Source organism: Polyodon spathula, chromosome 18 (assembly GCF_017654505.1).
Source record: "Polyodon spathula isolate WHYD16114869_AA chromosome 18, ASM1765450v1, whole genome shotgun sequence".
In the NCBI taxonomy this organism is placed as follows: Eukaryota; Metazoa; Chordata; class Actinopteri; order Acipenseriformes; family Polyodontidae; genus Polyodon; species Polyodon spathula.
In genome coordinates, this window is record NC_054551.1 from 17,018,716 (window position 1) to 17,043,825 (window position 25,110).

The 25,110-nt window shown below is 41.7% G+C and overlaps 1 protein-coding gene across 1 annotated transcript in view; it reads right to left on the reverse strand.

Moving 5' to 3' along the window:
- tdrd5 (tudor domain containing 5) overlaps positions 1 to 24,856 on the reverse strand; it is a 49,010-nt gene extending 24,154 nt beyond the window's left edge. Inside the window, exons 1-8 of the mRNA XM_041277196.1 lie at positions 24,466 to 24,856; positions 15,507 to 15,749; positions 14,191 to 14,592; positions 9,212 to 9,432; positions 8,388 to 8,471; positions 7,858 to 7,914; positions 6,561 to 6,720; positions 2,268 to 2,449 (exon numbers count right to left, since the gene is read on the reverse strand). Of these exons, the coding sequence (XP_041133130.1) occupies positions 2,268 to 2,449; positions 6,561 to 6,720; positions 7,858 to 7,914; positions 8,388 to 8,471; positions 9,212 to 9,432; positions 14,191 to 14,592; positions 15,507 to 15,738 (1,338 nt within the window). The 5' untranslated portion in view covers positions 15,739 to 15,749; positions 24,466 to 24,856. The remainder of the gene's footprint in view (positions 1 to 2,267; positions 2,450 to 6,560; positions 6,721 to 7,857; positions 7,915 to 8,387; positions 8,472 to 9,211; positions 9,433 to 14,190; positions 14,593 to 15,506; positions 15,750 to 24,465) is intronic.
- Positions 24,857 to 25,110: the final 254 nt, after the last annotated feature.

The following is a 25,110-nucleotide window of genomic DNA, read 5'->3' on the forward strand; positions in this document are numbered from 1 at the left end:
GGGAAGGCACCCCCGAGCGATGACGTGAAGGCATCCCCAAGTGATGACGTGAAGGCATCCTTGGGCCGTGTCGTGCAGGCATCCCCGAGCAATGATGTGAAGGCATCCTTGTGCGGTGTCATGCAGGCATCCCCGAGCAATGACATGAGGGCATCCTTAGGCAGTGTCGTGCAGGCATCTTTAAGTGATGACGGAGTCAGGACCAGTCGTGGTGCTGTGGTTGGCCACCGTGGCAGTGGCTGCGGTGGTGCTAGCCCTCTTCGTCGCTGCTGCGGCCAGGCTGTTTTCCGCCGTGCTCCCCTCCGCAGACTATGCAGTGGCTGCTGAGGAATGCCAGCATCACGTCCTGGTCCTTCTGATGAAGAGAGAGGCAGCTCCTGTTCCTCTCCCCCTGGTGGTGATGGAGGCAGAGGCAGCTCCAGCTCCTCTCCTCGTGATGGTGGGGGAAGTGATACCAGCAGACATTCATCCTCTGCTGGTCGAAAGAGACCTAGCAGGCATTCACCCTCTGCTGGTGAAAAGGGACCCAGCAGGCATTCACCCTCTGCTGGTGGACGGGGACCCAGCAGGCATTCACCCTCTGCTGGTGGAGGTGGCGGAGGTGGCTCCTGCTGCTTTGCTCCTGCCCTTGGCAGAGGCAGATGCAGCTTCTGCTGCTCTGCACCTGGCATGGCGGGGGCAGATCCAGCTGCTCTGCTCCTGGCGGTGATGGAGGCAGATCCAGCTGCTCTGCTCCTGGCGGTGGAGGCAGAGGGAGCTCCTGCTGCTCTCCTCCTGGTGGAAGCGGTGGAGGACGGAGAAGTGTGTAGTCTCCTGGTGACGAAGGTGGGAGCAGCATGTAGTCTCCTGGCGACGAAGGTGGGAGCAGCGTGTAGTCTCCTGGCGACGAAGGTGGGAGCAGCGTGTAGTCTCCTGGCGACGAAGGTGGGAGCAGCATGTAGTCTCCTGGCGACGAAGGTGGGAACAGTGTGTAGTCTCCTGGCGATGGAGGCGAGAGCAGCGGGTAGTCTCCCCTTGGCGACAGAGGCGAGAGCAGCGGGTAGTCTCCCTCACTTGCAGGGGACTGGTGCGGCTCGCCCTCACTTGCAGGGGACTGGTGCGGCTCTCCCTCACTTGCAGGGGACTGGTGCGGCTCTCCCTCTCGCTCTGGGGGCAAAACCAGCAGCCGTTCTTCCTCTGCTGGTGGAGATGGGGACAGCAAGCATTCTTCCTCTGCTGGTGGAGATGGAAACAGCTGTCTCTCAGGCTTTGGATGCTCATGGTCAAAGGCCTCCAAGCCGTCTACCCGACCTCCTCCTGCTGTTGCTGCAGTTGCTGTTGTGACTGCTGCAGCTTTCTTCGCCTCACCTTCCTCTCCTGGGCCGGTTCCTCCTCCTCCTTTTGGAAGGGCACCGTGTGCCCGTACACCCCACAGGCGAGGCACCAGCCTTGGTCCTCCAGACCGCCGAGGAGCTCCTCCAACTCCCTGCAGCTGTCTCTCCAGTCTTCCTTTTTTTTTTTTTTTTTTTTAAATAAAAAAGTTAGAATAGTAGATTTCTCTGTCCAGTACAGGTTTTATTGCACTCCACAGGGGAGGAAATTCACAAGGATATAGTGGAGGCGATCTTACCTCCACTTGTACAGTATGTCACACTTCACATTTCTGCATATATCAGTTCAATTGTGAACTTAACTCCTACACATTTTTAAGCATAAGTTGTTGGGACATCTGTCTCTCTCTACAGCTGTCTGTATTTCACACATTCATGTTTACATGCATCTTGAGATAAGAATTCATTCCACACGACATTTGAATATACTTTATCGTGATACTTACACCTCTTTGGTTCCCTAATGACATCTTAAGTCTTAAATACCACTAATTCAGGACCATAACCAGAGCTGACATTTGACCAAGGTCAAACTTAGGTTTCAAGCTATAGCTGGCATTATTTATACGGCTGCTTGGTATTTACTATTCAACCTCCAAATTTATGTTACATGGCAAACCAACAGAGAAAATTAATCTTTTGTACTTTACCAGAATTGTTAAATGTGCATCAGCATTTACGAAGCAAAAAAACAACCAAGGACACGACCTGTACATACTGTTGATATACACCATGGTCCTTAACTTTTTCCTCATACTGATAGTTATAATTTTGAATTTACTGCCGTGGAAGGGGGTGCAAGTTACTGACACACACAGCATCTACAGACATTGAGATCTCTCGTCAGGGGTTCACTGGGACAGTCGATATGGACAGAATCTAAACTGTCTCTCTTACCTGCTGGAACTTCTCGGTCACCACTTTGAGCTCACTGTCGTACTGCAGTTTATTTGCCTGCTCCTCCTCCAAGTCCCCGCTCTCCCATTTAGAAACGTCACAGTGGAAGAAGTAGCTCCTGTCTGAGGGATTCAAGGGCTGCGATAACTCAGGGGCTTGGGTCTCTGACAAATCTTTCTTCCCTACACAAAACAAATAGGACACATATAAATACAGGAAGGAACTATTTGCAGGTAGATCATTCAAACCTGCTGCGTAATTCCTTTAAAAATAACCAACACATAAAAAAAAAAAAATCGACCTAGCACAAAATAAGTTTAATACAGTAAGAAGAACTATAATAATGTCCTAATTTAATATACAAGTGCTAACCAATGCATACAAAATAAATGTTGCCACTTATAACTAGCTATATTAACATTGTTACTGGTCCCCTTTTATTAAGTGAAGAATCACACAGATTATTTACATTCACTTAATATATGGAAATATTGGAAATACAATATGCTAGATTAACTGCATCAAAAGAAATCTAACCTTTTCTTCCTGTTAAACCACTTCCTTTGCTATGCTGTAGGTCACGTGTACTGATTGGAGCAAGATCATTCGAGTGAGTTTGAACTAAAACACATGAAGTGATCAGATACCAGGAAGTAGCTGCAACCTTTCATCTATAGCACCGCCTCTGAAATATCGCAATATTCCAAAGAATAAAATACAAGCAAATACCAAATGATCTTCAAAAGAATAAAGAATGGGCACCTGGGATAATGCTGCTATTGCCAACAAGAGGTAAAATCTTTGTAAGCACTCCTTTATAGTTCTAACCAAGGGTTCAACCTTTTTTTTTTGGTTCTTGGCTTGCTTGTTTTGTTTTTTATTAAAATTAAGATATGCATTTTTAATACAATAGAATACATTTTGTTTTTGCTCACTAACCACTTGCTGTAGGTCAGATTCACCTCAATGGTCTGGCTGCAATCAGATCATGTGACCTACAACACAGGAAGTGATTAGGTACCAGGAAGCAGCAAATAGTGTTGTATCTGAACAATATCCTGACAAAACAAAGTAAACAACTAAAATATACCCTGCACTGCTGTGCAGCTAAACTAATCCATTCACAAGCAGTTAGCTACTACTGAGTGACCAACTCTGTGCCTGCCAGGAGGTTCACATGACAGAAAACAGAGGCTTTGAAAATTTGCATAAACTTATGATACTCTTACTAACAATGCTGAAATGTGTGAGTGTGGCAGTCTGTAAATAGTGTTTTGGTGGTGGTTGGCAGGGATGGGGTTAATTTCCTATCCCCGCCAAAATATGTGAAAATGTGGCTGGAGCTAAATTGAATGATTAATGAATAATTAGGCTCCAGCCACATGGTATTTAACCCTTTGTGGTACAACTTCCAGTCCAATGTTGGACCCAGTCAGACATCATCAAGACGACGTCAAGCACTCTACTCATTTTTTCTTTGGAAAAAGCCGAGAAAACCTTTCACTGGCCGAGTGTGACCAATAGGAGCCGAATGAAGCCAAAAAAAAGTGTTGTATCTGAGCAATACACATAGCTCCTGCACCACAGAGATAACACAGACACAAACAAAGGAGACAGCTGCTTCTGCATCCAGCGCTCAAAGAATATCACACACATTTGCAGAGCTTTTTGAGCTGTTATAGTAAGAAAATAATGACTTGGATCGCATTATTGAGGATTTTGGTGATCAAACGCGCTTTACAAGATACGAGGCAAGGGTGTGTGAACTATGCATCAGCTGCAGAATAACTTACAATAACGTCTCACCTGAAAGATGGAACACAAGGAGGTTAGGTGACTTGCTCGGGGTCACATAATGAGTCTGTGGCTGAGCTGGGACTTGAACTGGTACCTCCTAGTTACAAGCCCGTTTCTTCAACCACTGGACCACACAGTCTCCTATAAGGGACCGCTAAGGGTTAAGAAGGGGAAAATCCTTTGTTTGAAAAGAGGGAGTTGGCGAGGAAACACACTGTTGTGTTTAATATAATTGTAAGTAGTGAAAGTGAATGTCCAGCTTAAGTTTTGTGTTTGTTTGATTTAGATAGTGATCAGTGATGACGAATGCCCAGCCTGACATTAGTGCTTGTGTTTAACTGTTTATTTTGGCTCTTCTGTCCTTTTTTCTGTTTTGTTTGTTATTTTTGTTGATTAAAATGTGCACAGAGCTTAAACTGCAGCTTCTCTGTGCCCGAGTCTCTTTCCTTGCCGGTAACACGACGCTATCCTGTCACACCAGGCTTGACATTTTCCCTTCATCTTACCCTCAAAAACAGGTTTCTGCCAATGACATCACTATATTGAATATTGTACCAGTCTTGGCAGTCACCACTCAGGAAAACCTTATTGGGTAAAATAGAGAACAAATGCCCCTCCCAGTCATTCAGCATTGTTAGTAAATGAATCATATTTAGGGTTCCACTGAACTTGTGAGCCGGACTGCTCATTAAAATCCTGAGCATATATTTAAAAGAGGCAATTATCTATTCAGGAATACCAAGATATCTAGTGAGCAAGTAGTCTGAGTGAAGTTATCTAGCAACAAACGCCCCATCCCCAGATGTACTGGGCCGATTATCTATTCAGAGATACCAAGGTATTTAATAAATAAGGGGTCTTAGTGAGAAAAAAAATTGCAATAAAATCCCCACTTGCTGTAAATCACTTCGTTTCCAGAATTTGTGTCAGTTCTGTATGTATATTTTTCTCTTTGCAACTTTCTCTCAAGAATATTAAACAAAAACTAAATACTAAACATACAGGATTTCTGCTCTTACAAGGGCTGTGATTTTGGCTCTCGATCGCAGTACGCACTGGCTGCTGTTGGCACTATGTGTTTCTAAGCCTGCGATTCTGAACTTCCTTTTGAAAGCGGATATGCAAGATCGCAGTATACAGAAAATAACCATTTTAAAATAACCAAAATAAAATAACACAAACAGCTTTTGTTTAATGTGCTAATGTTCCTTAGCAACTGTGTCACGTCACACGTACATTGCATGGTTCCCCCTCCCCACCTCTCCAAGTAAACTTAAAAACAGTATCAGCAGCGCGCTTAGTGAGAAACAGCTTTAATGAGAAATTGATAGTTTTGTGACAATGGGAGAAAAACGTTCAAGGCAAGCCGAAGTGAGGGCAGCAGCGGTGGTTCCAGCAAAACGTAGACGCCGAAAATGACAAAGCATATTTAAAACTGGGCTTTACATGGATCGGGTCCAGCGGAGCCTCGAGCCTCAATGTGTTATGCGGCGAAATACTGGCAAACCACAGCATGCAGCCCTGAAAGCTACGCCAGTATCTCGAAACAAGACACCCTACCTTAGTATCTAAACCCGTAAAGTTTTCAGAGGAAGCTCAATGAATATTTATTTATTCATTGCACTATACAGTGCTTTTTTTATACAAAGTATCGCAAAGCACTGCACAGTACTCAGCAGAAAAAATGAACAAACCACCATACATTTGTGTAGCATGTCACACATACAACTGCTGCCGTCAGACCATTTAAATAACAGATTTAAGCAACAGTAAACACATAATACAAAAGCAGCAATTTTAAAGTCACATTAAAACCCACTAAGATAAGAACGTTAACAGGGCAGAAAAAAAAAAACATATTTCAGTTGCTTACATTTGTACTCTTTTTGAATTAATACTTGTGAAACTTATACTGATCTATATTAAGCAAATCCCTTCTACTTTTTTATTCTTTTTTTGCACCATATAGGATTTTCTGTTTGTTATATTGTTTTATTAAACTGGGGAGGCGCAGTTATTTTTTTTTTTATAGCTCAGGGAGGCTCACTATGACAAAGTTTGAGAACCACTGTTTTAGGGTGAATCAACTAAATAATTACATTTTTTGTTTTTACTTTTACTTGTAAACATTTGCCAAGAAAATTAATCTTCTAAACATTGCAGTGTATCCACATCATGCTCCCGCTTGCAACAATGCTGGTGCTGTGATTGAAATGAGTGGGGTATTGTGGTAACAAATAATCAGCATTGTTGCAGGAGGGAACATGATTTGGATACATTGCGACATTTTCTTTTTCTCCCAGCGAACGCTTCCGAGTAAATGTTGAGAAATGTATTGCCCAGTAGTCTTATGACCAATGACTAAAAATACTGAAGTCGTCAAATATGTTTAAAAATATAATGCTGCTATATGAATAACACTGGGCACAGCAAAGGCTGTGTAACACATTTCTTGTAAACTCTGCAGTGTTTTGTAGCACTATGTTTCCTACTCACTCTGCTGAGCCTGTTTCTGCTGTGCATCGAACACGATCCAGTTGGTGTTCACGTCAGCCTCCCCCTGGTCTACATACAGAGTGTCACTCAGAGCACTCACCAAGTCCGTGACACTCAGGAACCCGCTCTGGTTCACAGGCAGGTCCTCTTTGAACAATTTCTACACAAGAAAAACACATTCACATAATTGTAGCTAACAAATTAACTCCATAAACCTTGACTATTTTGCACTTCCATTAGTTATATTAGTCTCAAATGTGAGTTTTCAAAAGAAATACCTGATTGAGCAAACATGCTGTTTCTGTTTAAAACGTGACATCTGGTATTTAATCAGATTAAAGGAAGCTCTCAGTTTCTATGCCTTATTCTCCAGTTAGCTGTTTACACTTTTTGTTTCTAGTGTCTTCTGGGTCATGTTCCTGGATGAAAGATTCTCCATCAATAGGGGAACCAGCTGATTGGTTTATGACAGGAAAGAAGCCATTGCATGGGTGATGCCAATTATACCCTCTATGTTAATTGACTAAGCAAGTGCAACACTAACTGACAGAATGGCCCGCAAACAGAGAATTCTCTAAACAACATAATTTGACTGGAACATGTGCTTCTTTTAAGGCGTATGTAACACATGGAAGCACGCAACAGGTAAGAATTATTTTGTTAGCTGTTGATTGAATCAGTTATGTTCATTTCTTGAATAAATAATGAACATGCAGCAGCACCTGAGTTTATCCACATTAATTTGTCACTACTAACAGTGCATTGTTGCTTCTCATTGCTGGAAGTTTAGCCTTTTTGTTTAAGTAGATAAATGTGATCATTCAGTCTCAATGTAAGCCTTTGGATTTGTTTACAAGGGGAATCTCTTCTGGGTATTCACGCAGGTGTGCAGCTTCAAAGTGAACAAGGGAAAGGGGCATCATCACAAGAAGAGGCTTGTGCTGATTCAGTAGAGCACTGGATTTTGCATTGGGTGCATAGCAAAGAGATTGGACTTTCATTATTTATTATTATCCAAACATTGAGACAAAGCCTCAGTGCCCTGGCGAAAGGACCAGGAGCAATGAGGAGGATTAAATTAAGCAGTGGTATGTTAAGCAGTTTTCTCTGTGTATGTAAGCAGAGATATAGATGTACAAGTGACATATGGATAGACAGACAGAGGCCAGATCCTGAAACACAGTAACTTAATTTTAAAGGATTTTAAAGCTATGGTTAACCATAACCATAAAGCACAGCATATGCACAGTAAAAGCAAAAATGTAGTGTGATGAGCTTTTCTAAGATAATGAGTTACCTTGAACTCCTCAGGCAGGTTCTTCACTAATAAACCTTCTGGCTTTTGAGAGACTACCTGCACAGGAAAAAATTAAAACATTTTCTTTACAGACAACAGAGAAAAGACATCCAATGGCAAAGTGGTGAAGACAGTGTGTCAATTCACTAGCCTCTCCTGGCTTTTACCTCTGGAGGCCTGGCTATGAATCCAGTGGACACAACTAATATTGCAAAAGTGAAATTACTTTGGACAGTGTGTCGTCTGCATCATTCACATGGACAGAAGTGTGTCCAAGTGTGTCATCTGCATCATTCATGTGGACAGACATTACAAGTGAAGGAACTCTGTACAAAACTGGTAATGGAACCTAACTGAAAAAAATCATAGCATACAGTTGTGCACCATATTCTACGAGAGTAAGGCTTCTGTTTCAATACAGTAGAAATGTAACATGATCTCACTATGACATCCACATCAAGTCAACTGGGGTCTATGTGCAGCAGTTGGCACTCTTTCAGTCTGAAGAGCTGGGTGATCTCTGCCCTCACCTGTCGAATCTTCTCCTTCAGCTCGGGGCTGACAGTCCCTGCTGGCCCACTGTCCAGGATTTTGGTCTTCAGCTCTTCTTCCAACTGCAGTAGGAAAATAGCCACCATGTTATGCTGATTGATTTCAGCAGTTTTTTCTTCTGAGCACTACAGTAAACAGGCTTGGTACTAGGAGTGTAACAAGACACTGATGTCACGATACGAACTGAGGTATGCAGGTCGCGATACGATATGTGTCAAGCTACATGCGAAGATACTGATGCATAATCAGTTCAAATTATCATTTAATTACGAAAATGAAATGAGTTAGTACTCACACCAACTATAAAGCCACTTGGTGAACTACAGCGAGCTATGTTGTGCATCTGGTCCTGTATCACGATACAAACGATGCATGCAATACATAATCAATCATTAACCTCTACTTAGTACTGTAGCTTTACTGGGAACTACTTCACTTTTATAAGCACTCAGACATAACTGAAATATAAAGACCTGCATATATTGTGGTGTAGTTTTACCTCAAAGAATGGCTTTACTTGTTTCAACTTGAAGTTTGTCAATAACATAAATTAAGTGCATTCATCAAATTTTGCAATAGGATTGATGTGTAGCCCAAAGATTAGTAAGCTGCCAGTGTAAGAGAATTTTCCTCCTTAAATATCACTGGTTGAAATCCTGGTCATGCAGAGTTGCCAGTCTTGGCTGGGGACACACAGGGAGCACATCTGGCTGGGGATACAGATCACCTCATGGGGATACAGTAGTTAACAATATGTGTGAGGCTGGTAAGGTTCTAGGAATGTGAGAAATGAAAATCTAACCTTCTTTATACACTTTTCAAATTCAATCTCTTCTGGAGACAGCTGCTTCTTGACTGTGATGGTCTCCTCCTTCTTGGGAGGGGCCTGTGGATGTTTTAGGCAGTTGGATTGTGGAATTTGCTTCACCAGGTTTGAAGGGGAAGGTTTCTTAACGTCATCAGATAGGAGGGCAGATTCAAACACATGTTGAATAACTTTATTGGGGCTCTTTTTCACATGACCTGAAATACAATCAAAGTTGAATAGTATTGGCAGCAGCATTCCCTTTATGCTTTTTAGATACTGAGAAAGGGTAAATTATCAGTGAGAAATCTTCGGCCATGCATTAACCCTTTTAATACATTTTTGTTGCACAATAGGTAATTAGTGTCAGTGTAATGTGTATGTGGCAATGGGTTTATTGTGTCCTTTTATAGTTGATTTGTGTAATTGTTTACATATGGGCACTCGATTGAGACTTGCTGCCTGCTAGGCTTGGTTGAGGAGAAGGGCAGCAAGTGATTGGCTGTACTGGTCCTCCATCAGCAGGTGGGCGGGTCTTGATCGAGTTCCCGTCAGTCCAAAAACATCGGTGAGAGATGCCTCGGCACTACGGAGGTCTGGAATCCCGCTGGAGACTGCTGACTACTGCATGGTTAACCAGGGTCAGGGTTCCAGCATTCACGCAAGAAGAAACTGCAGCCGCCGACGGTCATGTGTATCCCGAGGAGGGGTAGGAACGGAGCTTAGTTTCAAGCAATAATAGCCTACAGTATAGAGAGAACTGGATTCCAGCCGAACCTCCTGTTTAGGGGAGTAGCATTATCCGTTTTTACGGCACCTTTTATTTTGTAGTTTTTTGTACTGTGCTTTATTTTGCATTTTTGTACACCTTGCTGTATTAGTCCTCTCTGCATTACCATCGCTGGTAACATCACATGACCACCTGTATTTATTTTCTTTCTGTTTGGTGTGAATAAATCCTGTGCGCCTGTGCTGGCGTTTTCAATTAGACCCCCACTGTGTCTCTTAATCAGCAGCTACCCACACACGTGACATGAGCAAGACCCTGTCACAGTTGCATTATACAATTTTGAAACAATATTCCAATAATCTCAACAATTTAACAATTTACTTTAAAATTTAAACAAGACATTTATTGTGGCTCTGCCTCTGATTTTGACTCATCCTCTGATCCTATGCAGCCCTTCTGGTGTTACAGACATAGACTGAATGCTTAACTGGTGGCCTGCATAAAATTGCTTTATACTACCGCATGAAACACTGGCATCTGCACTGCCTTCAACTGTAACCATCTTTAGAGCTACTAATTGTTCTTGGGAATATCAAATTCTGTTTTTCAAAAATGGCCAATTCCATTTGTTCTCACTTTTTATCAATGTATTAATAATTAAGTATGGCATTTGAACATGAATATAATATTGCTAGTTAAAATAAGTAAATGTAATAAATATTCTTTTTTTTTTCATCATACTCTTGTTGTAATAGGAAGTAAAGCACCTGCAGACACTTCAAAACTGTCATAACATTTATAGACATCACTTGGCTCATTGCTGGCATTAAAATAAGCAGGAAAACCTAAGAATTATAGTACAACAGTTCAGAAAACCAGTTGTGAGAATCATATTTACAGTTTAGTCTACAAATAAAGGTGTTTTGAAAAGACATGTTCAGATTATTGCTGGCATTTACAATAACAATAAAAAATATGAAAGTTTAGTAACAGTCCAGCAATGTCATGTGAGAGTAAACCTATGTACAGTACTCCACAGATTAAGTTTAGCATTTTACTAGCATTATAATAACCAGGATAAAATATGAAACACTAATAAGGGCATGTTGACTGAATTGTTGCTCTAAAACAGGTTTACTGCTATGTATTACCCAATTGTAATTTAAATAGCGCACCTTTTAATGTAAAAGCATAATAAATCCTCTCGATTGTTTCTTTCCTAATTCTACAGTGTTACTTGCAAAATTTAAAGAGGTGTGCCTCCAGACAGAATGTCTTTATGAAACCAACGGTGTGTAGTGTAGTGAATATATCCTTTACACAGTAAAGTGATCAATTTCCTTTAATGATTGTATAGCTAGAAAAGTAGTTTTGAGCTCACTTCTTTGTCGTCAGAAAATATAATTCAATTACTAAATGGCCATGGTTTAAAATTTTTAATTATAGCTTCATTACAGGCAGGTAGCATGGAAAGAAATAAACTAAACAATAATGAAATATTAATTAATTAATTTAGCTTACTTACTTCGGGAAAGCTCCGCCCTTAGTACCTTAGGTCTTAGTTTTTCAGCATAGAAGAACGCAGTGCTTTGCCATTGTTGCTTTCTTATTCTTTACTTGTTTACGACTGGTATTATTATATTTAATGGTACTGACTCGTTCATGATTACAGCAAAACTAAGAATACTATCGCACCATCCTCATATAGATAATGAGATTTATTTTAGCCCTGTCTTACTGAAATACTGCTTTTTTTCTTTGTTCGTGCAGCCACCATGTTGAATTTTAGCAGAGACATGGAGTGAAGTCACATGATGAATAAACTCGCAAAAAAAAAATAATAATAATGGACATGCTATGTCTTCTTCAACTATTATACATTTAAATGTGTATTTTCGACTAATGAGCCAATTACATTTCAAAAGCTTGTGATGAGGTCATTTTTTAAAAGGGAAATTAAACAAAAGCCATCAGTTTTGTGTGAGTATTGTGATTTTTATTTATGTTTACCGGAGCATTTATTTATTTATTTATTTTATTTAGTCGTTGGCAATTATTTTTGTTATTTTCTCCCAATTTGAAATGCCCAATTATTATTTAAGCTCAGCTCACCGCTACCATCCCTGCGCTGACTCTGGAGCGGCGAAGATGAACACGCGCTGTCCTCCGAAGCGTGTGCCCTCAGCTGCCCACCTCTTTACACACTGCGAATTCACCATGCAGCCGCCCGGGAGCTACAGCGTCGGAGGACAACACAGCTCCCTGGCAGCTAGCAGGCAAGCCCGCAGGCGCCCGGCCAGAATACAGGGGTCGCTGGTGCGCGCTGAGCCGAGGACACCCTGGCCCACCTAAAACCTGCCCCCCCCTCCCCCGGCGACGTTCAGTCAATTGAGTGCTGCCTCCTGGGAACTCCCGTCCACGGTCGGCTGTGGAATAGCCCAGACCCAAACCAGCGACATCCAGGCTATACAGCGCATCCCGCACTCACGCAGAGAGCCTTTACTGGATGCGCCACTCGGGAGCCCTACCGGTGTATTTGTACTTCTAAATAATGAAGATTGTCCTTCACTAATTTTAGTATTCAATTGTATGTATGACTTAAAAACTGTAAAGTTCATGAGCAGCACTCTCTATAGAGGCAGAATTGCCAGACATATGCTTCACCCCCCTTTACCAGTAGATTAGCTGGTGCCCGAGCGAGCTCTGCACTATACTGTGACGTGCATTTTTACAGAGGGAAATATGAGAATCAGCTGCAAGACAGACACAAATATGCTTATGCTTTGTAAGAATGGACTCAAAATAATAGGTTTATCCAGAGAGACTGGAGTCTCGATTGAGGTTAAAGTTGAACTTGCTAAAGTTAGTAAACTGAGTGCAAAGGTTGTTGCCAGTTACTGCTAAAAAAAAAAGCAGCTTTAGAGGGATCACTGACTGGCAGAAATAGAATAAATAGCATCCATAGCTATAAAACACTCCAAGGTGGTGTATGCAGTAATACTAAAGGAAAAAATCATATTTTATGACATGTCAAATAGAAGTCTTTCTCAGCAAAGAACATTAAGACGTTTGTCACAGTTTTATTTCTTTTAGTATTAATAGAAAAATAACAATTGAAAGAAACAACTGACAAATGGAAACAAGGCTCAGCAGAAGCTCTTAACTGTATATAACTGTTCAAAGACATGTCAGAAGGATTGTATGACAGCGTTTGCCCAAGCTGCACCGGAACTTGGATGGAATTATCACCACAAGCAGATTAGATTTCGCCAAGACATGTTGTTTGATGATGAGCCTTTACCTAGCTCTGAACTGCAGACAAGGACTGAACAGCTTTCCTCATTTTATTCAAATAATGTGACAAGATAAACCTTAACCCTTTGCAGTCCATTTATTCAGCGCTTGTCAGGGGCGTCAGGTCCAACTTATTTTCACATGCACTGTTTATTTTACACGCGCTGTTTAAATTTTTTTTCAGAGTAGAACAGGTTTGGCACTGAATCGAAAAAAGTACACTCAGTACTGTATCTCCAGCCAAGCCCCACCCCTTGTTCACTTTATTTTTCACATACCTCTTTATAGACGTGCATACTGATAAATCATCTCCTGAGCACTCATTTTATTACCAAACACCTCAATAATGCGATCCAAGTCATTATTTTATTACTATAAACATATAACATATTTATTACTATCTCAAAAAGCTCTGCAAATGTCTGTGATATTCTTTGAGCGCTGGATACAGAAGCCGCTATCTCCTTTGTTTATGTCCAATTTATCTAATTGGTGCTTGGGGCTATCAGATACGCCACTTTTTTCTTTTTCGGCTTCATTCGGCTGCTATTCGTCTCACTCGGCCATTGAAAGGTTTTCTCTGCTAGAGACCTGTGCTTTACGTCTTTTTGATGATGTCGGATAGGGTCCGACATCGGACTGGAAAGGGAAAATTGTAATGTCGGACCTGCTCCGCAAAGGACCAAAAAGGATTAAACTCTGGAAGCACAACCTATTCTCTGTCTAAATAAATGTAGAGTAGGTGGGGCTGGCAGAGTTTAAAGTTCACACTGTCAGTCCCGCCAATTAGGATTTCTAGGCAAACTCAAAGCCATGTAAAGGCTGACAAACATAAATGACAACAGAATAGGGCTGCAGAATGATTGCAGACACCTTGAAATAGGAAGTGGAAGAGGAAAGTAAAACAAATCGACTTTCTGTAACGAAGATGTAAGTGTGATTTGAGGGGTACCTGTGGAGCACTGCAGAGCCCTGCTCCTGGCCGGGTAGTCCTGTCTCTTCAGTACGAGTAGGGAGCCTGCTCGGGTCTGCTGCACTGTGATCATGTCCCCTGCCGCACTCAGCAGCTCCGCCACAGAGTAGAAGCCATAGTGATGGATCTGCAGGGGCCGGCCGAAGCGCTGAGAGAAGGAGCGCTCGAGCTGGCACAGCAGGACCGGTGAGGAGGACAGCAACTTCTTCAGCTCGCTGCGAAGGGGGGCTGGGAGGGAAGGGGGCACGTGTCTCCGCCGGTGCAGGGGGAGCATGGAGTGAATCGGCGCACTGCGCTGGCTGTTTATGGCCGAGCGCCTCTTGTTGCTCCTCTGTTTGGACACCAGCTCCTCCATGCCCCTGGTGCTTTCATCTCCGATAGCTGAGAATGAAAAGAGGAGGATGAAACAAATCTTGTTTGTGCTGAGGGAATATTTAACAAAGGAAACATTTAACAAAAAAAGTCAAACTATTTAAACCGGACGGCCACAATTAAGTAGGTAAAATTGGAAAGTTTCTGTAATATCATGCCAAAATTTTACAGTCACTGCAAACACTCTTTTTAATGTAATGCACATTTAACTAATGGTAAGGTTTATGTTTGAGTGACATCTAAAATATTAGCATAGCCCCACTTTAATTACCAGAAAATGACACCCACTGTCCCAAAACTTAGAAGTTTGTTATAAACCCATGTCATAATAAAAAAAAACACTGGGTCAAGTAGATTTTTTTCAGGAATAGCACCGCTTCAATCATAGTGTGCTACCTCTATTTTTGTTGTTTTTGAGGCATTTAACCTCAAGGATTAGCTTTGATTAAGTGGTGGGAGAATGTAATAAATCTCCTACCTGTGTAGTCCTTGCCTTTCCATTCAACTCAATGGGTATATTAGGGGTAAATAGAGGGTATATATTTGAATAACAGCAGTGGATCTAGACACCACAACTGTTAAAGAAATGTATAAATGGAAAAAGATTATAAAAACCAAACATTTAATAGTGCTTGCTAGTGTCTTTAGGATACTCTTTAAGAGTGTCTTGGGGTGAAATGACAATGGAAGTAGGCCTAAATCAATATCAGACGTCCTGGATAGCATGGCTTCCCACAGTAGTACCAGATATCATGTTTTAAAATGAAAATGTTTGCTACAACATGTGTATCTTTCATAACTGCACACCTGAGACTTATGTAGCTAACACAATGGACAATGGGCAAGCGTATGGAACAATTTACTTAGTTCCCATTATAAAGACATTGTAGTGTATTGCACAGGGCACAGAACGCAGAGCTGACCTTTGAGCAGCACTGACCCGTCTCCTGCACACTGCACCTGCACCACGTCCGGCAGGTCCTGCACCATGTCCATGACCGAGCGGTACCCCAGAGTGTGCAGCGGGAGCCTGTGACCCATCATCGTCATGTAGTCTTTCTGCAGCTGCTGGGGAGTCAGGCCAGTCTTGGCAGAGATGAGCAGAGATCGCACATCCTTCTTCAGAGCACCCAGCAAGTGCTCCTGAGCAGACATGATACTCAGTGCTGCACAAACAACAAGCACATTGTTTTGAGCTGTTATTGTGAGAGCCCTGCATCTAACAGGAGCATATCTAGCATAACAAAGCTTGTTTGTTGTCTATATCAGGAGTTTTCAACCTTTTTTTGAAACTGTGCCACTTCTGTCGGGAGGTTTCAGCTAAAGTACAATTTTCGCTTACTGAATAGTACCACAGTTGCAAATTAATCTGGTTAAGACAAACTGCTGAGACAGAAAACCAAACAGTAGACATTCTTAAAACTTAATTACTGTGCCTATAGTAAGTATTCACCCCCCTTGGACGTTTTCAGTTTGTTGTGTTACAACCTGAAATCTTGGGATTTTTTTCCCTTTGATTAACACACACTACTCAACACTTTGAAGAGGCAAGAGAATTTTCTATTGTGAAACAAGAGTTAATAAAAAAAAAAAAACTGAAAAGTGTTGGTTAGATAAGTATTCACCTCCCTGAGTCAATACTTGGTAGAATCAACTTTGGCAGCAATTACAGCAATTAGTCTTTTGGGGTAAGTCTCTACCAGGTTTATACATCTGGATCATGCAATATTCGCCCTTTCTTCTTGGCAAAATTGTTCACGCTGTCAAGTTGGATGGGGATCATTGATGGACAGCAATCTGCAATCTTGCCACAGATTCTCAATCGGATTCAAGTCCGGGCTTTGACTGGGCCAATCTAGGACATTCATTTTCTAGTTTTTAAGCCACTCCAGTGTCGCTTTAGCTGTGTGCTTGGGGTCACTGTCCTGCTGAAAGGTGACTCTCCATCCCAGTCTTAGGTCTTTTGCAGACTGAAGCAGGTTTTCCTCAAGGATTTGCCTGTATTTAGCTCCATCGATTTTGATCTCTACCGTGACAAGCTTAACAGTCCCTGTCGATGAGAAGCACCACCATGCTTCACATTAGGGATGGTGTTACCTGGGTGGTGTGCTCTGTTGGATTTGCACCAGACATAACGCTTTGCATTTAGGCCAAATTTTTGTTTCACTGGACCATAGAATCTTTTGCCACATCTTTTCAGTCTCCTGTAACGTGCCTTTTTGCTAATTCCAAATGGGATTTTACATGGGTTTTTTTTCAGAAATGGCTTCCTTCTTTCCACTCTTCCATACATGCCAGATTTGTGGAGTACCTCAGCTATTGTTGACACATGGACAGTTTCTCCCATCTCAGCCATCGAACGCTGTAGGTCTTTCAGAGTTGTCATTGGCTCTTGGTGGCTTCTCCGACCAATGCCCTTCTTACCCGGCTGCTCAGTTTGGGAGGACAGCCTGCTCTAAGCAGATTCTGGGTGGCGCCGTATACCTTCCACTTTTTAATGATCGACTTGACTGTGCTCCAAGGGATAATCAATGCCTTTGAAATCTTTTTATACCCCTCCCCTGATCTGTGCCTTTCCACATCTTTACCCCAAAGGTGTTTTGAAAGCTCCTTGGTCTTTATGGTAGTATCTTTGCTTTGAATGCACTAACCAATTGTGGGTCAGGAGTACTTAATCTGAAATCATGTGAACCACTTTTATTGCAAACAGGTGGACTCCATTTAACTTGCTGTGTGAATTCTGAAGACAACTGGTTGCACCTGAGCTTATATAGGAGTGTCATAGCAAAGGGTGTGAATACTTATCTAATAAAGACTTTTCAGGTCTTTATTTTTAATTGATTAGTTTTTTCACCCACCCCCCCATTTTTAGGTAGGTTGTGTAAATCAAAAGGGAAAAAAATCCCAGTACTTACTATAGGCACTGTACATGTCTTTGGATGGACAGAATTAAAAGGTAGTATTTAGGAATCTTTGGAAACATTCGTATTTGCTTTCTATTGGGCAAAGCCATTATAAATAATACAAAATAATCTGCACTATAAATGTTTATCATGTTACTATTTACTTCCCACCTCAGCATAATAATGTGTGCCATTTAAAATGTTTATAATATCAAAAACATTAACTAAGGTAAAAACTATAATTAATTACTAACAATACACTTTTTTTTATTAAAGCAGCATAAAAATAATCCAAAAGGAGACTGTATAACTTTGTCGCTTTGCACTTTCTGTACTCTTCTGTGTTCTTCCTTCATTTTTCTTCTGCAAGTAAAATAAATGAAACTCCCGATTAGTCTCATCACAGGTGCGTAGGAGATCAAATAACAAAATGAAAAAATAAAACACTGCCGCACACTGAATTTTTCCAAATCTCACTTTTTTTATTCTTTAAAAGAAAACAGAAACTAACGTTTCGGTCGCAGGACCTTCGTCAGAGTAAGAAATGTATCGAACACCGAAAACATATTCAACCAGCCGTTATTGTTGTTAATAAAATGCGATCATGTCCCAAATAACGTCGAGTATTGTGACTACTAGTTATGTTTACCAGAGTATTTATACTTCTAAAAAAAAAATGCAGAAACACTGTTCTTCACTGATACGGCCACAGAGCGCTATATGCACAATCGCCAGATGCCTTGTGCTTCACCTATATATCAGAGTGGAAAACCATTCAATCATAATTACACACGCGTACAGCTGGAAAATGTGGACGTGATAGATTCTGTGTTTTCTTTTTAAATCTGTGGTTCACTTTGAGCTGTTAAAACATATAATACCATTCCAAACAAAAAAAAAAAAACAATTCAAGATCATTATTTTCCCTTACTTTCATTTTTATTTGTGCATTTCTGAATCGTCCTGCGTACCCCTATGACCCTCCGAAGTACCCCCAGTTGAAAGTCCCTGCTCTATATAATACCTGTTACATTTTCATGAAGGCTTTAATTACTAGTGAATAGTCTTTCAAATGTAAACAGAACTGTTTCAATTTGAATTAGCTGGAAAACAACAGTAAAGCCTGGTACTCCTTCAGACTACTTGTTATCAGTTGCATGCTGAGCTGTGCTCTTGAGAATAGCCATCGTTTCCACTGACTAACTCACAATGGTTTTAATAAGAAAACTGCGAGTAGAACTAGAAGTTATGTGATGCTAATGGGTCAAAAGTTAAGATATATATTTATGATGATTAATAATAATAAATAACAACAACAACAATAATTACAAAGTGTACTTAAACATATAAAGAATCAGTAGCATACATTGTTTTAAAAAATATATACATATTTATTTAATAAAAAATAATAAAGCCTTCTCTGCTGGTTCTCTATCACTCCACACGGTTAGATTTTTAGAAGTTAAGATTTTGATCCTCAGTATGATGCCTCTTTTTCTGTTCTAAGCCATGCAGTGTGCTCACACTACCTGCCCTGAGAATGCTTTACTGCACATTCTCCACACTGAGACCTGACTGAACCTGCTTTACTGCACATTCTCACACTGAGACCTGAATGAACCTGCTTTACTGCACATTGTCACACTGAGACCTGAAGGAACCTGCTTACTGCACATTCTCCACACTGAGACCTGAAGGAACCTGCTTTACTGCACATTCTCACACTGAGACCTGAATGAACCTGCTTTACTGCACATTCTCACACTGAGACCTGAATGAACCTGCTTTACTGCACATTCTCACACTGAGACCTGAATGAACCTGCTTTACTGCACATTCTCCACACTGAGACCTGAATGAACCTGCTTTACTGCACATTCTCACACTGAGACCTGAATGAACCTGCTTTACTGCACATTCTCCACACTGAGACCTGAAGGAACCTGCTTTACTGCACATTCTCACACTGAGACCTGAAGGAACCCGCTTTACTGCACATTCTCACACTGAGACCTGAAGGAACCTGCTTTACTGCACATTCTCACACTGAGACCTGAATGAACCTGCTTTACTACTGATTCTCCACACTGAGACCTGAATGAACCTGCTTTACTGCACATTCTCCACACTGAGACCTGAAGGAACCTGCTTTACTGCACATTCTCCACACTGAGACCTGAAGGAACCTGCTTTACTACCCATTCTCACACTGAGAGACCTGAATGAACCTGCTTTACTACCCATTCTCCACACTGAGACCTGAATGAACCTGCTTTACTGCACATTCTCACACTGAGACCTGAATGAACCTGCTTTACTGCACATTCTCCACACTGAGACCTGAATGAACCTGCTTTACTACCCATTCTCAACACAGACCTGAATGAACCTGCTTTACTACCCATTCTCCACTCTGAGACCTGAATGAACCTGCTTTACTGCACATTCTCCACACTGAGACCTGAATGAACCTGCTTTACTGCACATTCTCACACTGAGACCTGAATGAACCTGCTTTACTGCACATTCTCACACTGAGACCTGAAGGAACCTGCTTTACTGCACATTCTCACACTGAGACCTGAAGGAACCCGCTTTACTGCACATTCTCACACTGAGACCTGAATGAACCTGCTTTACTGCACATTGAATGAACCTGCTTTACTGCACATTCTGACACTGAGACCTGAATGAACCTGCTTTACTGCACATTCTCACACTGAGACCTGAATGAACCTGCTTTACTGCACATTCTCACACTGAGACCTGAATGAACCTGCTTTACTGCACATTCTCACACTGAGACCTGAATGAACCTGCTTTACTACCCATTCTCACACTGAGACCTGAATGAACCTGCTTTACTACCCATTCTCCACACTGAGACCTGAATGAACCTGCTTTACTGCACATTCTCACACTGAGACCTGAAGGAACCCGCTTTACTACACATTCTCACACTGAGACCTGAATGAACCTGCTTTACTACACATTCTCACACTGAGACCTGAATGAACCTGCTTTACTGCACATTCTCACACTGAGACCTGAATGAACCTGCTTTACTACCCATTCTCAACTGAGACCTGAATGAACCTGCTTTACTACCCATTCTCCACACTGAGACCTGAATGAACCTGCTTTACTGCACATTCTCACACTGAGACCTGAATGAACCTGCTTTACTGCACATTCTCTACCCACACTGAGACCTGAATGAACCTGCTTTACTGCACATTCTCACACTGAGACCTGAATGAACCTGCTTTACTGCACATTCTCACACTGAGACCTGAATGAACCTGCTTTACTGCACATTCTCACACTGAGACCTGAAGGAACCTGCTTTACTGCACATTCTCCACACTGAGACCTGAATGAACCTGCTTTACTGCACATTCTCCACACTGAGACCTGAATGAACCTGCTTTACTACCCATTCTCACACTGAGACCTGAATGAACCTGCTTTACTACCCATTCTCCACACTGAGACCTGAATGAACCTGCTTTACTGCACATTCTCCACACTGAGACCTGAATGAACCTGCTTTACTGCCCATTCTCAACACAGACTGAATGAACCTGAACCCATTCTCCACACTGAACCTGAATGAACCTGCTTTACTGCACATTCTCACACTGAGACCTGAATGAACCTGCTTTACTGCACATTCTCACACTGAGACCTGAATGAACCTGCTTTACTGCACATTCTCACACTGAGACCTGAATGAACCTGCTTTACTGCACATTCTCACACTGAGACCTGAAGGAACCCGCTTTACTGCACATTCTCATTCACTGAGACCTGAATGAACCTGCTTTACTACCCATTCTCCACACTGAGACCTGAATGAACCTGCTTTACTGCACATTCTCACACTGAGACCTGAATGAACCTGCTTTACTGCCCATTCTCAGACACCTGCTTTACTACCCATTGAAGGAACCTGCTCCACATCTGAGACCTGAATGAACCTGCTTTACTACCCATTCATTCTCACTACTGAGACCTGAATGAACCTGCTTTACTGCACATTCTCACACTGAGACCTGAATGAACCTGCTTTACTGCACATTCTCCACACTGAGACCTGAATGAACCTGCTTTACTGCCCATTCTCACACTGAGACCTGAATGAACCTGCTTTACTACCCATTCTCCACTCTGAGACCTGAATGAACCTGCTTTACTGCACATTGTCACACTGAGACCTGAATGAACCTGCTTTACTGCACATTCTCCACACTGAGACCTGACTGAACCTGCTTTACTGCACATTCTCCACACTGAGACCTGACTGAACCCGCTTTACTGCACATTCTCACACTGAGACCTGAAGGAACCCGCTTTACTGCACATTCTCACACTGAGACCTGAAGGAACCCGCTTTACTGCACATTCTCCACACTGAGACCTGAAGGAACCCGCTTTACTGCACATTCTCACACTGAGACCTGAATGAACCTGCTTTACTGCACATTCTCACACTGAGACCTGAATGAACCTGCTTTACTACCCATTCTCACACTGAGACCTGAATGAACCTGCTTTACTACCCATTCTCCACACTGAGACCTGAATGAACCCGCTTTACTGCACATTCTCACACTGAGACCTGAAGGAACCCGCTTTACTGCACATTCTCCACACTGAGACCTGAAGGAACCTGCTTTACTGCACATTCTCACACTGAGACCTGAAGGAACCCGCTTTACTGCACATTCTCCACACTGAGACCTGAAGGAACCTGCTTTACTGCACATTCTCCACACTGAGACCTGAAGGAACCTGCTTTACTGCACATTCTCCACACTGAGACCTGAAGGAACCTGCTTTACTGCACATTCTCACACTGAGACCTGAATGAACCTGCTTTACTGCACATTCTCACACTGAGACCTGAATGAACCTGCTTTACTGCACATTCTCCACACTGAGACCTGAATGAACCTGCTTTACTACCCATTCTCACTCTGAGACCTGAATGAACCTGCTTTACTACACATTCTCACACTGAGACCTGAATGAACCTGCTTTACTGCACATTCTCCACACTGAGACCTGAAGGAACCTGCTTTACTGCACATTCTCCACACTGAGACCTGAATGAACCTGCTTTACTGCACATTCTCCACACTGAGACCTGAAGGAACCCGCTTTACTACCCATTCTCAACACAGACCTGAATGAACCTGCTTTACTGCCCATTCTCACACTGAGACCTGAATGAACCTGCTTTACTGCACATTCTCACACTGAGACCTGAATGAACCTGCTTGCAGAGGAGGGGAGGTTATCACTGGAACAGCAGAGTGCTTTATTACCAGTTCTCCACATTGAGACCTGAACGAACTTGCTTGCAGAGAGGCGGGAGGGCAGTCACTGGAACAGCTCTAAATCTATGTTTCATAGATTAAATTTTTGAACCCTTTGTGTAAATGCTCGATTTTCACATCCAGTAGCCAATTATAGTGGTTTACAATGATTACTAAAAATGGCGAAAGTTTAAAAAGGGCACAGAAAAAAGGAACTTGTCAGTTAAACATTTCACTCTTAGAGGTAAAGCTGCTCTAGAATCCTACACTGTAAGTGTGAGCCTCAATCTGGGGCCTCCCTGAAACTACTCTGGAATTGTGGTGCTACAATTGTAATATCTATTAGCTGGAAACATTTGCCTGCCTAATTAACGTTAGTTAATGTATGACATGTTTTTGACCGAGGCTGCAGTTTAAATACAGTAATACTGAATGCACAGGAAGGTTTTCTAGTACACTGAAAACCGGGACACGCATTTCCAGTTAACGACACTCAGTGGTAATGTCGCCAGTTAACGACACTCAGTGGTAATGTCGCCGATAGGCAACCACAGGCTCTGTGCCAGTGGTGCAAATTTGTAACTGACTGCTGTTCCTTTAACTATCAACTGCTGTTGCTTAAACAACAGTGCTGAACAAATTGACATCACCAAGATGAACAGCACAATTGCAGCGTTTGATAGCTACATAATTTAATATATGCTGCCATTCAATTATTTTCAGTAAATAGCTGTAAAGAGAGATGTTGCTAGCAGCTAAACAGAGGAGGCGGTGTCTGTGTTGTGTAGCAAGCCCACTGGTTCTGTGATAGTCTTGTCAACTTTATTCTTAAATAATAATAATAATAATAATAATAATAATAATAATAATAATAAAATAAAATCAAGGTCAGTTGCTAATATACATTTCTCTCATGGCAATAGTGTATATCGCTGTTAGAAAAAAAAAAACGTGTTCAGTGAGGTAGTTTGTTGTATAAATAGAACTAGTTACCACACTCAATTAATACTAGCTGCTCCGTGAAATGCCATGTATTAATTTTTGTTTTATTATATTTTTTTAATACAATAAAGTCTAGTACTATTTAATTGTGTAGAAAATATTTTGCTGCCTAATTAAAAAGATACGATGGCAATGAAGAAAAAAGAACTGTACACTTAAAGACCTTAGGGATGATGTCCGGTTTTGAAAAAATGGAAAGTTGCCAACCTTGGCAGCGAGGTGCATGTTTATTATAACGTAGTGTCAAATATGCAACGGTCAGTCATGAGATTTAACAAAGGGTGCTCAATGACAGCGATGCAATACAAAACGAACACTAAAAAAACATTAACGTGGTCGAATCTGTCACGTGTCAAGTACCACAGAAACACATTTAAATTCGTGCTCTTATATTACCTTCTTTAGGCGTATTAACTTTAATGTAATTAATATACTGTATTTATATTTGAAAAAAAAACTTTTAATTGTGCTTGTGACTTTGTACACCTCGTTCTGTAACTAAAACATTTATCAAAGCTAGCAACAGTAAGATCTCCATAGCGGCAAAAACAAAGGATAGTTATTTTGCATTTATCACAACAAAAATGTCTTCCCAACACAATTAACTTAGTTATCGTTGCCTCTTTTTCGATAAATTGAAAAATAATCACTATTACCGTGTCTATTTCTTTACTCAAGCTTCACAATTCTCTTCTCAGCTCGGACACTGTCCATCAGCACGTGTGGCCCTAAACACGTCCATCAGTCTCCTCGCCGGTGCAAGACGAAAGTCCTTGAGACACAAACGTTCCGAGCCAAAAAAAATCAGATTCAGAGGGCTAGCACTGGGTTCAACGCAGTAGTGGAGCGGCTATGTGCGCGTTTACACAATGGCATACATGACATGTTGTACACTGATCGTGGAATATTGTCCCAACAAGTAATTTCCTGATATTGTACCATGCTGACAAGAGCAGTTACCATGGAAGCCACATGTAAATATTCCATAATGACAGTGACACAATCCCTATTTTAACGTGTGGCTTCCAGTACTAACAATATAATGTGGTAACATCTTGTTTTCAATGGGTGCGTTAAGTAACTGAGCGGCTCACAGAACGATTACTGCTGAACCCTGCTCCGCAGCTGCTCAGGGGGAGTGGAAGTGAGCATGCCATTAAACTGGTTATTTCATTGAGCCGTTCTGAGCGGCTCACTTACGGTACTTAACGCGCCCAGTGTTATGGATTCTCTCAAAATCTAACAGCACTATACACTTTGCCCTGTGACCAAAGATGGCCTCCATATTGTCGGTCATGTGA